Source organism: Enhydra lutris, unplaced genomic scaffold (assembly GCF_002288905.1).
Source record: "Enhydra lutris kenyoni isolate GAN:26980312 unplaced genomic scaffold, ASM228890v2 scaffoldscaffold20, whole genome shotgun sequence".
Lineage (NCBI taxonomy): Eukaryota > Metazoa > Chordata > Mammalia > Carnivora > Mustelidae > Enhydra > Enhydra lutris.
This window is the reverse complement of record NW_019154104.1, coordinates 5,436,865-5,452,716: the sequence shown is the minus strand read 5'-3', so window position 1 is coordinate 5,452,716 and position 15,852 is coordinate 5,436,865. Positions and strand designations below refer to the sequence as shown.

The following is a 15,852-nucleotide window of genomic DNA, read 5'->3' as shown; positions in this document are numbered from 1 at the left end:
ACAAATGCCCTTGCTTAGATGGGGCAGTAAATTCACTGAGCAAATTGGAAACCCACCCGGGGCCTAGAGATTCACTGTTCCTGTGTCACCTAGAATTCAACAACAGAAAAAGGAAATGGGCAAAGCAATTGAACAGGCATGCTACAGAGGATGCCCACATGACCACAAAATCTATGAGAAGATCCTTAACTTAATAGGCATCAAAGAAATGCTATTTAAGACCACTGTGTACCCACCAGAATGGTTAAAATGAATATTGGCAAGAATATGAAGGAGCTGGGGCTCTCATACCTTGATGGGGGTGGGGTAAATCAGAGCATCCACTTTGCTGAACATATAATATCGTGTGAGTCCTCACTTCCACTGCTAGGTATGGGTATCCAAGAGAAAATATGTATGTATGTTCACCAGAAGACATGTACCAGAATATTCACAGAAACATGATTCCTAATAGCCCCAAGATGGAAATGACCTAAATATGTATCAACAGTAGAATGCCTTCTTCATCCTACATTTCCAGTGCCATCGGCTGGTGTCTGTTTCTTAATATCACACAGGCTCAAGAATTTGCTTGATTTACAAGTGGAATTTCCATTAAATTCCAAACTCCTTGCAGACCTCCTCTTGACACTCTTTAAAATCCCTTATACTCAATTATCAACGAAGCATGAAGGGATGAGCTGGAACAACCCAGAAATGGTGGGGAGAACATGCCTGGTGAAAAAATTGCAAGCCCAAGAGAGAAGATGTTTCATTAGTCATTGCTATGTAGTCAACTGCCCCAAATGAGTGGCTTAAACAAGACTCATGGACATATCTCACAATTCTGTGGATCTGCTGGGTTCAGCTGGTAGTTCTCTGGCTCCTTGAGGTACCAGCTGGTATATCTCACGTTTGACTGCGGCTGGAATGCCCAAGATGGATTTACGCAGTATTTAAGGAGGCTGGAAGGGGGCTGGAACTCTTTCTCTAGCTAAATGGTCACACTTTTTATACAGTGACTCAGGGGTCCAGAGAGAGAAAGATAAAGTTCCTAGGCTCCTTACTGTCTAAGCCTAGAACTAATGCAGCATGACTTCTGCAACATATGATTGGTCAGAGCAACTCTCAAGGTCATCCAGGATTCAAGGGGAAGGGAAATAGGCTTTACCTCTTACAGGGATGGGAGCAGTTTGCTCAGAATCATCTTTGAAAACAATTTACCACAGGCAATTGTAAGGGAGGGCAATCTGGATGGGGAAACTGGATTCAAGCCATGCCTCCACCCCTCAAGATTACCTGGCTTTTCAGTGCCTCAGTTCCCCTACTCCCCCGATAACATAGACAGCTTGGACTAGAAAGCTGTGACATTCCTCTCGGCTCTACAAGTTGTGGTTCCACAATCCACATAAAGACTGTGCCTGGTAAGACCCTCAAGTCTTCCATCATTGGCGCCCCAAACCCTGCCCCCAGGCCCCCCATAAAAATAATCCATAGAGTCTCTTTTTTGTTTTTTTTTTTAACATTTATTTGTTTATTTTAGAGCAGGAGAGCACTGTGAGTGGGGGGAGAGGGAGGGGAAGTGGGAGAAAGAGCAGAGAAGCAGACTCCCTGCTGAGCAGGGATCCTGAAATCATTACCTGAGCCCAAACTGACTGAGCCACACAGGTGGCCCACTGTGGGGTCTGTTTTTGCCCATTTTCCATCCCAATTAAAACTTGAAGGTCTTGGGGTGCTTGGGTGGCTCAGTGGGTTAAAGCCTTTGCCTTCGGCTCAGGTCATGGTCCCAGTGTCCTGGGATCGAGCCCCACATTGGGCTTTCTGCTCGGCGGGGAGCCTGCTTCCTCCTCTCTCTCTGCCTGTGTCTCTGCCTACTTGTGATCTCTCTCTTTCTCTCTCCCCGTCAAATGAATAAATAAAATCTTTAAAAAAAAAAACAAAAACAAAAAAAACCCCAAAACTTGAAGGTCTTGTTTAAAAACACCCACAGAGGGGTGCCTGGATGGCTCGGTGGGTTAAAGCCTCTGCCTTTGGCTCAGGTCATGATCTCAGGGTCCTGGGATAGAGCCTCGTGTCAGGCTCTCTGCTCAGCAGGGACCCTGCTTCCCTTTCTCTCTCTCTGCCTGCCTCTCTGCCTACTTGTGATCTCCGTCTGTCAAATGAATAAATAAAATCTTTAAAAAAACAAAAACACCCACAGACCCCTCTATAGTTTCATCTCACAAAAAGAGGTTTAGGGGCACCTGAGTGGCTCAATGGGTTAAGCTTCTGCCTTCAGCTCAGGTCATGAACCCAGGGTCCTGCGAACGAGCCCCACACTGGGCTTGGCAGGGAGCCTGCTTCCCCCTCTCTCTCTCTGTCTGCCTCTCTGCCTACTTGTGATCTTTCTCTCTCAAATAAATAAATAAATCTTTTTTTAAAAAAAGAGGTTTAAAACTTCCAAATCAGAAGATGATGAGAAGTTTATGCAAGTCAAATTTCAATTTCTCAGTGTGTTAATAAGAATGAATCAAGAGGCATGATTGTTTTGGGCAGGTGTTTGTCATTTGAGGAAACCTTCCAGAATATGTTAATGCATTTTTCTCACTTAAAAGTAATGAAAGAAAGAAAAATAAATAAATAAATAAAAGTAATGAAAGATATAAAGCATTACAAAAAAATAAAATCACCCAAATTATCACCTCACAGAAACAACCTGATTAAAAATTTTGTCTCTTTCCCTTTATGTTGTTTTTTTCTGTTTATGTTTGTGGCAGAACTTGTTGGTTCTTGGATCTCTTTCCTAAGAAACTCCAGTAAACCCTGGCCAGTCTACGAGGAGATTCTTTCCTCTTATAGGTAATTGGTTTGAGAAGGGGGCTTATACTAATTAGTGATGTATAATGGGAATTTTGCCAGGAACTTTCTGGGAAGGATTCTCTGCGCTTAGAAAGACCTACACAAGGCAGGAACACATTTTCTGGCTTTGGACATTAGTGTGTGAGGAGTTAATGCCCAAAGTTGTTGACATGGGGAGGAACTAATCCAACCTGTTGACAGGGCCAGAGCCAGAAAGGTGAAATGGTTTGGGTTCATAGATCATTTGGAAAGCCATCAGACTAGCCACCCAATTAATCCCTGGAGCCTCCCTACCTCCAAGTTTCATGTTCTAAGAGATCTTTTATATCCTCTTCCTGTTTAAGTCACCTCTATTTATGATTTGCTATTACTGGCAACCAAAAACAATATCTTCACTGCTACCATGTATATAGAGTTGCATAAATGCATTTGAGAAAGGTTATTCCTTCACCCAACAAATAGTTTACTGGGATGCCCCACGCACTAGGCTTGAGTCACTCCGCACACACACTTTGGCTCTGCATTTCTCCACTTTACATTTTCTCTAGTGATTAAACACTCTCTGAATATGTCATTTTAATGACTTCATTTTAATGGCTACTTTATTTAGTCATTTCCCTATTATCTGACATTTCAGTTGCTGAGGATTTTCATTATTAATAACGAAGATATAGTGAACATCAGTGTACATAATGAGTCATATTTCTGATATTTTGGGGGGACATATTCCTAAAAACAAACAAACAAAAAAAAAAACAGAAAAAGATACAAATGTTTTTAAGATGACTGAGACATTCCTAAATTGCTTCCAAGACAGTTTATGCCAATTTATATGTCTCTGTACAACGTTTGAGATTTTCTGCTGCATCTGAGGGCACTCATAATAGACATTTTTAAAAACATGTTTCTGGGGTTGCCCAGGTGGCTCAGTCCGGTCATGATCTCAGGGTCCTGGGATCAAGCCCCATGTTAGGCTCCCTGCTCAGTGGGGACTCTGCTTCTCCCTCTCCCAAATAAAAAAAAATAATAATTTTTAAAATGTTTCTAGAAAGAATTGTGATTGAAGTCTACAGGACGCTTTTGCCCAACAAATCAATGGCATAAAAAATGGGAGGGAAGGCTATCAATGAATAAAGGAGACTTAAAAGATATGAAGCTTGGACTTTGCTGGTGTCCTGATTCATAAAGATCTGTAAAAAGATATTTTTGAGAAATTTGAATATGGCCTAGGTATTATTGGGTTATAAGGAATCAGTGTTAATTTTATTAGGTGTAGTAGTGTGGTTATGTTGGGAAAATAAAGTTCTTACCTGCTACAGACCCATCCTTATTTTTTACATTTATTTTTCAAACCCCAGCATGGGACTTGAACTCACAACCCTGAGATCAAGACCTGAGCTGAGATCAAGAGTCAGATGCTCAACTAAGTGAGCTACCCAGATGCCCCAGTGCATCCTTCTTAATGGATGAAATGGTGTGATGTCTGGGATTTACTTTCAAATACTCCAGCAAATCAAGAAGATGGGGTGGGATAAGAGGACCAGGACTGGCAAAATGTTAACAATTGTTGGAAGTAGGAAATGAGGGTTTATTATAGTATTCTCTCTACCTGTTGTATGTTTGAAAATATCATGCAGAGCTTTTCAGTGTTTTACCTTGGTTAATTTTTTTTTTTTAATGGTGGTCAACAGAATAGACATAACATGCTGGGAGACTACAGGTCTTCTCTTCTCTCTTTGTGGTTTAAATGAAAAGCTCTATTGCGGTTGACTAGGACCATGGCAGTCTCTGGCTGCTTCCTTCCTGGCCCCAAAGACACCAGGGAGCCTGGTTTGGTCCCAGGAGCTCCCCTAGGGGTCACATTGAAATGGATCTGAAATGGTTCAAGGGAGCCAGAATGAAGTGGACTGCCAAGCAAGCTTCCTTGGAGTCCTTGGACTCCAAACCAAACTCATGAGCCCTTGGTCCTCAGTCAGCTAGCTCAGGCGCTCCTAGACTCAGGGGTTGGACACAAATCAGATGACCTCAGGCTTGAAGCGCAGAGAATAAATTATATACTGAAAAGCACCACCTGTGACAATCAGTTTCATTTGTGTGCCTGTGAAACACACGGAGACCAAAATGCATGGGGTGTAGCACATTTTTAAAACTGACTTAATTACATCACTTGTTGGGAGAGGCACACATACATTCAGAAACATGTGTTTTAGTAAATGAAAATTGTAGGGTTTCAGTATCTGATGCAAGCCAATTGCCTGATTTGGGTACTGGATTTGGCAGCCGCTCTGGTCTGGGTGTCTATGTAAAGCATGGAATATAGACGCTTGGTTAATTTCCCTCCCTTGATCCTCTTGATGCTACACCTGACGGTGGCTGGCACTCACTCAGCACAATCAGGTGGAAAGAGCACAAGAGGGAGAGACAAACCTAGGTTCTAATTCTGGCTTTACACCTTTAGGCAAGTTACTTAGCTTCTGTAGTCTTCTTCTCATCTGTCAAATGGGACTCCTAGACTAATACTAAACACCCAGCTCCCCAGCAAGGGTGCAAGGAGGCAGTGATACTCAGCAGAGAGCAGATCTTTGGTGATGCTTGTGTCTTTTTCCCCCAAGAGGGACCTGGACAGTTCTTATTTCCTGTTCCAGGCATCCCTAATGTTCAGTGTTATGGTGCTCAAAAAAGGGAAGGCTTTCTATGAAAAAAACCTGTGTTATGAGCTTCCACACTTTTAAGCTTTGAGAGCAGTAGAAGCTGTGGAAACCTTTCTCCCTGGAGACCATAGGAGGCTGCCTCCCAGTGCTTCCCCCGCACTCCCACGTAGACCATTTGCTGTCATTTTGCTGATTGAAAAGATGGCGGCTCCTAGTTCAAAATGGTATGTGATCAAAACTTGTGGCCTCTCTGTTCTTTAATCAAATTGAATGCTTTAAAACCAAATAAACAAGACAGAATCTAGAAATTTTAAATCCCTGGAACATGTCCCCACATCACCTAGACGTGTCATTCATTGGAAGTCCATTGATCAAGCTTGTCAGCTGGGTTTGGTCACGCACCGGTATGTCACTCATTCCAAGTGAGGTGACATTCGGGCCGCTGAAGCCAGATAACTCTGTCATGTCTTTATTTTGGCCCTTGACTTTCTATGCCTTGCTTTGTAGACAGCAGTTTGTTTGTCCTAGCCTGAATGTGAGGTTCCTTGAGGTCAAGGACCTTGTCCGGCTAATCATTGTGTGGCCCAAAATACTTAGTGCTGGCCCTTGAACTTCACAGGTGCTTAATAAATTACTGTTGTCAATTTTGGCTGAGAGCTATACCTAACTTCCCTATTCTCCCAGACTAAAATTATTAAGTCCCCTCTAGGATCAGAAAGGAATATTTTGGAGAAGCAAACATTTGCCCATTTAAATCTTGTGCCACATGAGAAAGCTCTCCTCTGTTGACAAGCACCTCCCCCTTCCCCTCCCTTGCTATTTCTGGCTTTCCCCATTTTCAATACCTTTATCCAGTTTCTGGAATATTGTTGGGTCAATAAAAGGCTCTAGATAAATGTTTCTCTTTTTTCCTGCTTGTTGCCTCAGTTCTGCCTCCACTGAAGAAAGTTGTGAGACCCATCTGGACTTACGGCTTTGGAGCAAGGGCTCCAGCCTTCATTGTTCATTTCTTAGTGCAGAAAGATTTGCAAGTTCCACTGCTTCTCTGAGCCAGAGGAGGTGTCCCAACATCCGAGGATAACCAGGAAGTAATTACTCGACACCTTGGTTCTCCTCAGTGTTCTTTGGCCTGGGAGAGAAAGACATTGCCCTCAGCTCAGTCATTATACTCAGTCAGTTTTTTCTAAATTCTCCACTCTTACAACCACCTTGTTACAACTTGAGCTTGAGGATAAGAATGAAAGATACTAACAAGAGAGAACACAGCAAAGTCAGAAATATTTCTTTTTTTAAAGATTTATTTGTTTATTTGAGAGAGGCAGGGGAGTGGGGTGGGAGCAGAGGGAGAGGGAGAGAGAGAATCTCAAGCCGGCTCTACACTGAGCATGCAGCCCGACACAGGGCTTGATCTCACCACCCTGAGATCACAACCTGAGCTGAAACCAAGAGTCAGATGTTCAACCGACAGAGCCCCCCAGGTGCCCCAAGACAAAATATTTCTTTCCATAATGAAGATACCTAATAAGTGAAACTTGCTGTGCCAAAAGTTGCTAAGCGAGTTCCCAAGGAAGAGGTGAGGCTCTACTTTTCTTTCTACCATTAGGGTCCATAACCGTAACTTCCAATGGAAGTATCTCTAGCCCCTCGCTCCTTCCTTACCACATCATCCTGTCCCAACCAGCTAAAAAGCTAGATTCACCATCTTCCTCCAGCCTTCTGGTTATAGGCTGTTAACAGGGTCTACTCGTGTAGACCCTTCTGGGTTGTGGAAGGAAAATCAAATTGAATTGAAAAACCAGATGGTAACACAGGATGTGTAGCTAGGTCTTTGGGAAGGGTGACCCCTTGGCTCTCTGCCCAAGGACAGCAGGAGGTCATGTCCCCAGAAAGCCCACACACAGCAAGGTCTGATGTGACCACTTCCCAGCATGCACTGGGAAGCAGCCATGGGCAGCTGTGGCAACAAAATAAAGTTTTGGCTTGGGGACAAGCAGGTTGTCATCAGGAAAGAGGATAAGGTTGAGTCCACAAGATCCCAGTGATGGGGCCCAAGTTAGGAACCTGAACTTGATAATAAAGAAAAAATTGAAACAAGAAGGTTTGGTTTGAATGAAAGGCTGAACCCAGGGAGGCAAGCTCAGTACTTATTTTTTGAATGGCATTTGCATTCAGAGTCTTTGATGCCCATCCCCTCAAACAGATCAGACTTCTCGTGGTTACAGAATTATTTGCTTAGAAGGATTCCATGTTCCTCGGGGTGAGCTGACCCCAAGCACTACTCAGTGAGAAACACCGAGAGAATCACTGTTCTTCTCTTTTTCTTGGTGTTCTTAGTGATGCCTATTGTCCTGGAGGTGGTATTCTTAGCAACATGTCTGTGTGCATGGGTAGAAAGGTCAAGAAGGTAGAAATTGTGAGCAGTAAGAGGTAAAGGCAAGAGAGATGTTTTCTTTTTGATCAAACCATAAAAATCAACACCTCAGTGTTCACTCCCAAAATAGAAGGTATATGTTTGAAGAATTTTGTTCAAAAGATCAGAACATCTTGAACAAATTTCTCATTTCTACAGATGCTAAGATTGGCTCTTTCTCCACCTCGAACACTACTATCACCACCACCACCACTACACACACACACACACACACACACACACACACACACACACACCTCTCCTTGTCTGCCTAACTCCTCTGTAGCTTTCAAGTATCCCTGCTTAGTCTTTCTAGAACCTCAAATCTGAGAAGGGTTCCACTCTTGGCCGCTGCCATAGGACACTGTACTTCCTCCAGCACAACACCTACACAGTGTAGTAATCACCTCACTAGGCTAGAGCTCCATGAGGGCAGGGACCAGATCTGGCTTTTTTACAGTTCAGTCCCTAGTTCCTGGAATGGCACTGAATAAGTATTTATGCAATAAATGAATTATGATGAGTCTGTGTAAGCCGATTTTCTGTATGAACCTTTGTCTGAACAGTGTCTGCTGAGTATGGTTGTTCGGGTTGTGTACTGTATAGGACATCTAGCCGAGTCCGGAAGGGAGGCCTGAAATCCAGCTCACATTCTCATCACCCAGACATTTTTTTGCTGCCTGTATCCACCTGGAGGAAGACGTGCCTTTTTCTGATTTCCACAGTGGCCCCATACAAGCTTTCAACAGTGCAGCTCTGAACAACACTGAGTGTCTTCAAAAGGAAATGAGAGCTCTCCCCTTTGTTCCTAGAAAGGCTAGGAGTGAGTACTTTTATGGAGCTGTTTCTTTAGGTCCTTTGCTGACCATGACAGCTAAGACCCTGACCTACTCAGCTAAGACGTGTTCCCTCACTCTTCTCTCCTCTGATTTTTGTCTCCTGCAGGGTTTGGGATGACAACTCCAGCGACAGTAGGAGGAAAAATCTTTCTGATCTTTTATGGTCTCATTGGGTGTGCAAGCACCATCTTGTTCTTCAACCTCTTCCTGGAGCGCCTCATCACCGTCATCGCCTACATCATGAAGTCGTGCCACCAGCGGCAGCTCCAGAGGCGAGGGGCCCTGCCCCAGGAGAGCCTGAAGAACCCCGGCAGGAACGAGGCGGATAGCTTGGCTGGCTGGAAGCCCTCCGTGTACTACGTGATGCTGATCCTCTGCGTGGCCTCGCTCCTCATCTCCTGCTGTGCCTCGGCCATGTACACCTCCATCGAAGGCTGGAGCTACTTCGACTCACTCTACTTTTGCTTTGTGGCCTTCAGCACCATTGGCTTTGGGGACCTTGTCAGCAGCCAGAACGCCCAGTATGACAGCCAAGGTCTCTACCGCTTCGCCAACTTCGTGTTCATCCTCATGGGCGTCTGCTGCATCTACTCCTTGTTCAATGTCATCTCCATCCTCATCAAACAGTCCGTGAACTGGATCCTGAGGAAAATGGATGGGGGGTGCTGCCAGCAATGCCAGAGGAAACTCCTGCCGTCACGGAGGAACGTGGTCATGCCAGGCAATGTCCAGAACAGGTGCAACATCTCCATAGACACGGACGGGGTGATGGACAGCGACACGGACGGGCGGCGGCTCTCAGGGGAGATGATCTCCATGAAGGACTTCTTGGCCACCAACAAGGTCTCGCTGGCCATCCTCCAGAAGCAGCTGTCGGAGACGGCCAACGGCTGCCCGCCCCAGGCCAGCGTGCTGTCCCGGGACAATGAGTTCTCAGGCGGGGTGGGGGCCTTTGCGATCATGAACAACAGGCTGGCGGAGACCAGTGGGGACAGGTAGGAGCGAAGAGCGGACGCTGGGCGTGGGGACAGGGAGAGTGGACCATGAGGGGCCGTTTTGATTCTGGAGCTGTCTCAGCACCCTCTGAAGGCCCAGCCGTAGAAAGCTCTTCTCCTCTAAGGTCTAAATCAGTCCTAAGAATGAATCACCAAAGCAGCCCAAGACCTTGGCCCTGTTCCTTTACCCATCTGCCTCCAGGGTTTGAACTGCCAAAGGGAGGGAGGGTTTAAGTAAGCCTCTGTTTCCTGCTGCTCTGTTCTTCATTTGGAAATAAAAATCCCAAACGAAGGTTATCCCATTCCCATGGAGCCCTGATTCTGTGAAGCCAGATTCTCCACCCTTCCCAGCCCCTTCGAACCAGCGGGGGGAATGTCTCACCTGGCATCTGGGCCCTGGGCTTCCTTCAGAACGGATTCGTCCCCAGTGGCACAGATAGGGAAGTCACCTGTTCTATTCTCTGTGTCTGCTTCTCTGCTTTTTGCTTTTCCTTTCTTTTATTGTTAAGATCTTAATGCCGGGCTAAGGTGTCTGTGGGACCTCCATGTGGTAAGAAAACTGAATTCAGCTTCAGGCCTTGAAACTGTAGCCAAGTAGTGGAGAGACACACTATTGTAATCAAAGAATGTAGCTTACTGTTCTCCCTCCAAATGGTCACAGAGACCCTGTCATTTTTTTTTTTTTTTAACCAGGGCTTGGGGCCCATTGCAGAGACAATGGCTGACTATTTATTAGAACTGAAAGTTGAATAAATCCTCGCTTTATTAACTAAGATGACATGAGTGCTCATTATGGACGGTGGGGCTTAGGGGCGGGGAGTACCTAATTAAACGGGCATTTATTGTGCTCAGAGAAAAAGGAAACACCAAGAAATTAACGCTTAGGGATACGAGCATCATCTTGGCTTCTCGGCTGGAGAAACATTCTAGGCCAGATAAGAAAATTTGGCTTCTCCTGTCCTTCGTTTCGGTTCTGCCTTCTGGGATTGTAACAAGTCTAGTTACCTAACCTCCGGAGCCAGTCAAACGTCCATGCTGGGAACAAAGGCTGTTGATCTTCATATATTCAGGAGAGAACCTTTTGAGGTTTGGGAGCAACAGTAATAAGAGATAGTTGTTGATTTTATAAGATAAGGGTGGTACACGCAGCTATTTTAGAAATGAAGAAGGTCGGGCCTCAGGAAGAAAAGAAAGCAGAGAACTATGTCTAATGAAACCGAGATAAGCAGAAAGCATCAGAGCTGGGAGGACCTTGGGAACCATCCCACACAACTTTCTTGTGTTTTAGACAAGGGGGAAACAGAGGCATGAAGGAACTGCTCCTTGTCTGAACTCTTCAGGCTGACCGCGAACACCTAGAGGAACCCAGGTGTCCTGACGGGGACGTCCAGGCTCGTCACCCATGTTCCACACAACTTCAGAGCCCTCCTCTGCTCTGTGTTCGGCTGAGTTGCCTTTTCTTCCAGCTGGCAAAGCCAAATATTTTCTTTACAGTGCCAAAAGTATGCAAGAACGGGTCTGATAAGCAGCAGCCCTGGGCTTTGAACGAAGGGCGGTGCAGCTCCAAAGTCAGAGATCTTCATGACTTACCTTGTCTTTCTATTAAAGGGAGGCATTCTGGAGCTATTGCAAAGCCCTCAGTAAGAACTTCAGATTGCAAACCAAGCTCCCCAGGGGCTCTGCCCTGCTTGAAGCATCATGGGGGAGAGGGTCCGGGTCCCTGTCCTGGGAGATTTCTTGATCTCCACATTCCTGGTACAGGGACTGGCACAAAGGTCCTTGCTTCTCCGACCCATGTCCCTAGACCTCAGGGGTGTGCCTGGGAGCCAAGGAGCATGGGTGTAAGTGAGTGTCCTCTTCCTAGAAGGTCAGTGTACTAAATGATTTTGGCAGAGAGATGTAGTATCAAAACACGTGCCCCTATTTAAATAGGATCCAAAACTGGAATAAACTTCTGAGTTAGCCCTGAAAAAGTTTTTTGAACTTTCAGGTTTTCTCGGGGAGTCTTCTCAAGGTCTTGGAGAATGAGTTTGTTCTTGCTCTGGGTTGAGGTTCCCTGGTGGAAACATTTGAGAACCAGTGTAAGGAGTGAAGTGTGGTACATTTACAATGGATGATGGGAATAACATTTGCCTCCCCAAATGGCAAACTAGGAATTTATGTATTTAAGCCTCTCTGTAGTTATTCTTAGGCATGAACAGTTAACAAGGGAATTTCTAGGTAGTAATATAAAGCTGGAGTTCAAAATCCAGAGCCCACAAATCCTTTAACATTGTTTCCTATGTACAGGCACCCCTCGGAGGTACTGGGGGTTAGGTTCCAGAACACCACAATACAATAAATACTGAAATAAAGCCAGTCAAATGAACTTTTTGGTTTCCCCGTGCAGATGAAAGTTGTGTTTACTACATACTATCATACATTAAATAATGCAATGGCATTTGTCATTTTCAAAAGTACATACCCTAATTTAAAAATACTTTATTGCTAAAAAATGTTGACTGTCATCTGAGCTTTCAGCGAGTTATAATCTTTTTGCTGGTGGAAGTTCTTGCCTCAATGTCGATAGCTAGCGGCTGATCAGGGTGGTGGTTGCTAAAGGCTGGGGTGGGGGTAGGGGGGTCCTGTGACAATTTCTTAAAAAGACAGCAATAAAGTGTACTGCATTGATTGACTCTTTTTTCCACAAACGATTTCTCAATGGCGCGTGATGCTGTTGAATAGCATTTTACCCACAGTAGAGCTTCTTCCAAAACTGGAGTCGGTCCTCTCAAACTTCCTCACTATGTGCTGCTGCCTTCTCAACTGTTTCTGAATACTTTGTTGTTATTTGAACAAGCTTTTGGTGTCTTCACCAGGAATAGATTCCATCTCCAGAAACAACCATTAAGGGTCTTTTGTAATTTTTTTTTTTTTACAGACTTTATGTAGTTTTAAGTAAGCTCTACACCGAGTGTGGGGCTTGAAGTCATGATGCTGAGATCAAGAGTCCCCTGCTGTACCAACCGAACCATCCAGGTACCCTTCATCCATTAAATTTTTACCATGAGATTGCAACAATGCAGTCACATCTTCAGGCTCCCCTTCTAATTCTGGTTCTCTTGCCAATTCCACTGCTGTACTCAGAACACACCCAACATCTATCAATTAAGTTCTCCATCTTCTATGGGCACCATTTGCGGCACCCTTAGACAATTACAATAGTAACATCAAAGATCACTGATCACAGATCATCCTCACAAAAATAATAATAAAAAGGTTTGAAATAGTGCAAAGATTACCAAAATCTGCCACAAAGACACTAAATGAACAAATGCTGTTGGAAAAATGGCACCAATAGACTTGCTCAATGCAGGGTTGCCACAAACCTTCAACTGATTTAAAAAAAAAAAAAAGTGATATCTGGAGCCCCTGGGTGGCTCAGTTAGGCGTCTGACTCTCGGTTTCGGCTCAGGTCATGATCTCAGGGTTGTGAGACTGAGTTCCGTGTCAGGCTCCACGTTCAGCGGGGAGTCTGCTCAAGATTCTCTCCCTCTCCCTCTGCTCCTCCCCACCACATGCTCGCTCTCTCTCTCTCTCTCTCTCTCTCTCTCACTAAAAATAAAAAATAAATCTTTTTTAAAAAGCACCATGATATCTGCAAAGGTAAGAAAGTGAGGTGTGGTACAATGATGTGTCCTATACAAATGTACATACATGTACATTTTTCTGCATACTCAACTTTACTGTTCTCTTCATGTTTCCAAGGAGTCCTTCCATCTTCCCTAGAGTTAGAATGTTTATTGCTATTTCCTCTTGTCACCTTTGTCCCCACACTGCCTGTCCCTAATCTTCCTTACCAATTCTCTCTGTCCCCTTCTCTGGACTGTGTCATGTGGCCTTCCCATCAGAGATCACGTTCTTCTGCCGTTACAGCTTACTGGCCAAGAGGAGAGTGACTGTTTGCAGAAGGCATTGAAATTGGCCTGAGTCCGGTTTGGGAACCCAGAGTCTCCCCTGAGTGATGAAGGGACCCATTGACTAGACATCCAGGAAGCTTTTGGGCTTCGTCCATGGCTGGGCTCACAGCTAGGCTGTCTTGAGTTCTCTTTGATGCTATGATCATGAACTGGCCTTTCATGAGGAGGCCTCAGAGCCAAGACATGGAGTGTCTCATGGGACCCTCACCCCATATCATTGGCACAAGTTTGGGGGTATTTCCATACTGCCTGAAATATTATCTTCTTAATGTTTTAATCAGTTTTTAATTAATTTTATCTTAAAAAGAAATTCGTCTCACTAACTAAATGGGGGGCTTTTATCACTTGCTATAAATAGAAAATACAGCCACTGTAAAAATCAATAAAATGAAGACAAAACTATGTTATTAAATTCTAGCCAGATCCTGTATCCTAGAGAAAACTCTAAACTGGAGACCTTTTCTCTTGGTTACAAATGCAGACTGGCAAGTGCGGGGAAGGTGTGAAAGACGCTAGCACCAAACAGAATTTGTAGTGCAACCACAAGGACTGGAAGAGTATGAGAAAGGGGATAACTTCCTCACTATGTGCTTTGATGTGAATTCGTTCCAAGCCTGAGGGCCCCTAAAATCATTTCATGTTCACCCAAATCATTGGTGCACATCCCACATTGGGGGCTACATAGAAGTCACAAAGTATAGTAGTTTCTGAGGTGAGGCTAACCTCATAGGGAAGGAGAGTTCTTGGGTTTGAACACCTGCCCATGGACACCAGTTCTAGTGTGAGAGAGGGTGGGCGAATCTCCCTGTGCCCCAGTCCCTTTGCACCTGTGATGTGGAAATGGTAGGAACATTGGATCAAATGAAGTGATTCTCAGGGCAGGGCATTGTGCCCTCTCAGGAGCTACCAAGGCAGTGGGCACTGGCTGTCCACATGCTGGGGGGACTGGGGACAGGGATGGGGAGGACATTAAATCCCACAATGAAGGATTTTGTTTTGTTCTTGTGCTGACATCCTTAGCTTACCACACCGTACTTTACTCATGGCTCTTGAGTATTAAATGACATCACTCTTGGTGATGGTTTTATACTAAACCAAAAGACCCTACCAACTTTATTTCTGTTCCACTGAGTCCTTTCATTTCAGAATTCACTGAGTTAATTGTATGATTTGAAACAGTAAAATGTTTGGGGAAAGCTGTAATACTAGTATCTTGTATATTGCTAGAACTTTATGGTTGTCAGGGCTTATTCATGCACAATTGTAATATTTTTACCTCCATAACCATAATGTTACATAGGCAGAGCATTTGTCTTCAAACGGCTTTTAATCTTTTCTGAAATAAGAGGGATAAATAATCACACTTTACATAAAAATTAGCTGGCCTTCAGATTAACAGACAGGAGAATAAGCTTTAAAATTACACAGACTGGATTTGAGTTTTAGCCTTTTCATTTTCCGGCTGTAAGACCTTGAAAATTATTTAATGTTTGAAAGCCTACTTTCATCTGCATTGTGGGAAAAGTTGAATCTGCATCACAACTTCACCGCAGCAGATAAATGGAATGATCTAGGTCTGGGCTTTCATTATGTGGTTCCTAAGCCCCTTGAGGGTGAAGAGGATATGTTACAACATTCCAGAAGCCAAAGAATAGGCAAGGTTGACTTCTAGAAAAGCCCAGTTTATTCCAAGATTTGGGAAGAAAAGGAAGTTTCCTTTGTTTTAATTAATTTAATACAGTCTTTTATGATCAAGTGGGATTTACCCCTGAAATGTAAGGATGGTTCAACATTTACAAATCAATGAATGTGAAACACCACATGAATAGAGAGTAAAAATCAAAAGATTATCTCGATAGATGCAAAAAAAAAAAAAAACCTTGAGAAAACAAATCATCCTTTCATTATAAAAACACTCAATAAATTGGATATAGAAGAAATATACCTCAGCATAACAAAGGCCATATATGAGAAGCCGGCAGCCTACCATCATACTCAACAACAAAAGGTTGAAAGCTAATCCTCTAAGATCAGGAACAAGACAAGGTTTCCCACTCTCACTATTCCTGTTTAACGTAGTACTGGAAGTTCTAGCCAGAACGATTAGGCAAGAAAAAAAATGCATCCAAATCAGAAAGGAAAATGTAACATTGTCTCTATAGGCGATATGATCTTATATGT

At 44.1% G+C, this 15,852-nt stretch overlaps 1 protein-coding gene across 1 annotated transcript in view; it reads left to right on the top strand.

Moving 5' to 3' along the window:
- LOC111148786 (potassium two pore domain channel subfamily K member 13) overlaps nt 1-9,716 on the top strand; it is a 107,441-nt gene extending 97,725 nt beyond the window's left edge. Inside the window, exon 2 of the mRNA XM_022505597.1 lies at nt 8,824-9,716. Within this exon, the coding sequence (XP_022361305.1) occupies nt 8,824-9,716 (893 nt within the window). The remainder of the gene's footprint in view (nt 1-8,823) is intronic.
- Nucleotides 9,717-15,852: the final 6,136 nt, after the last annotated feature.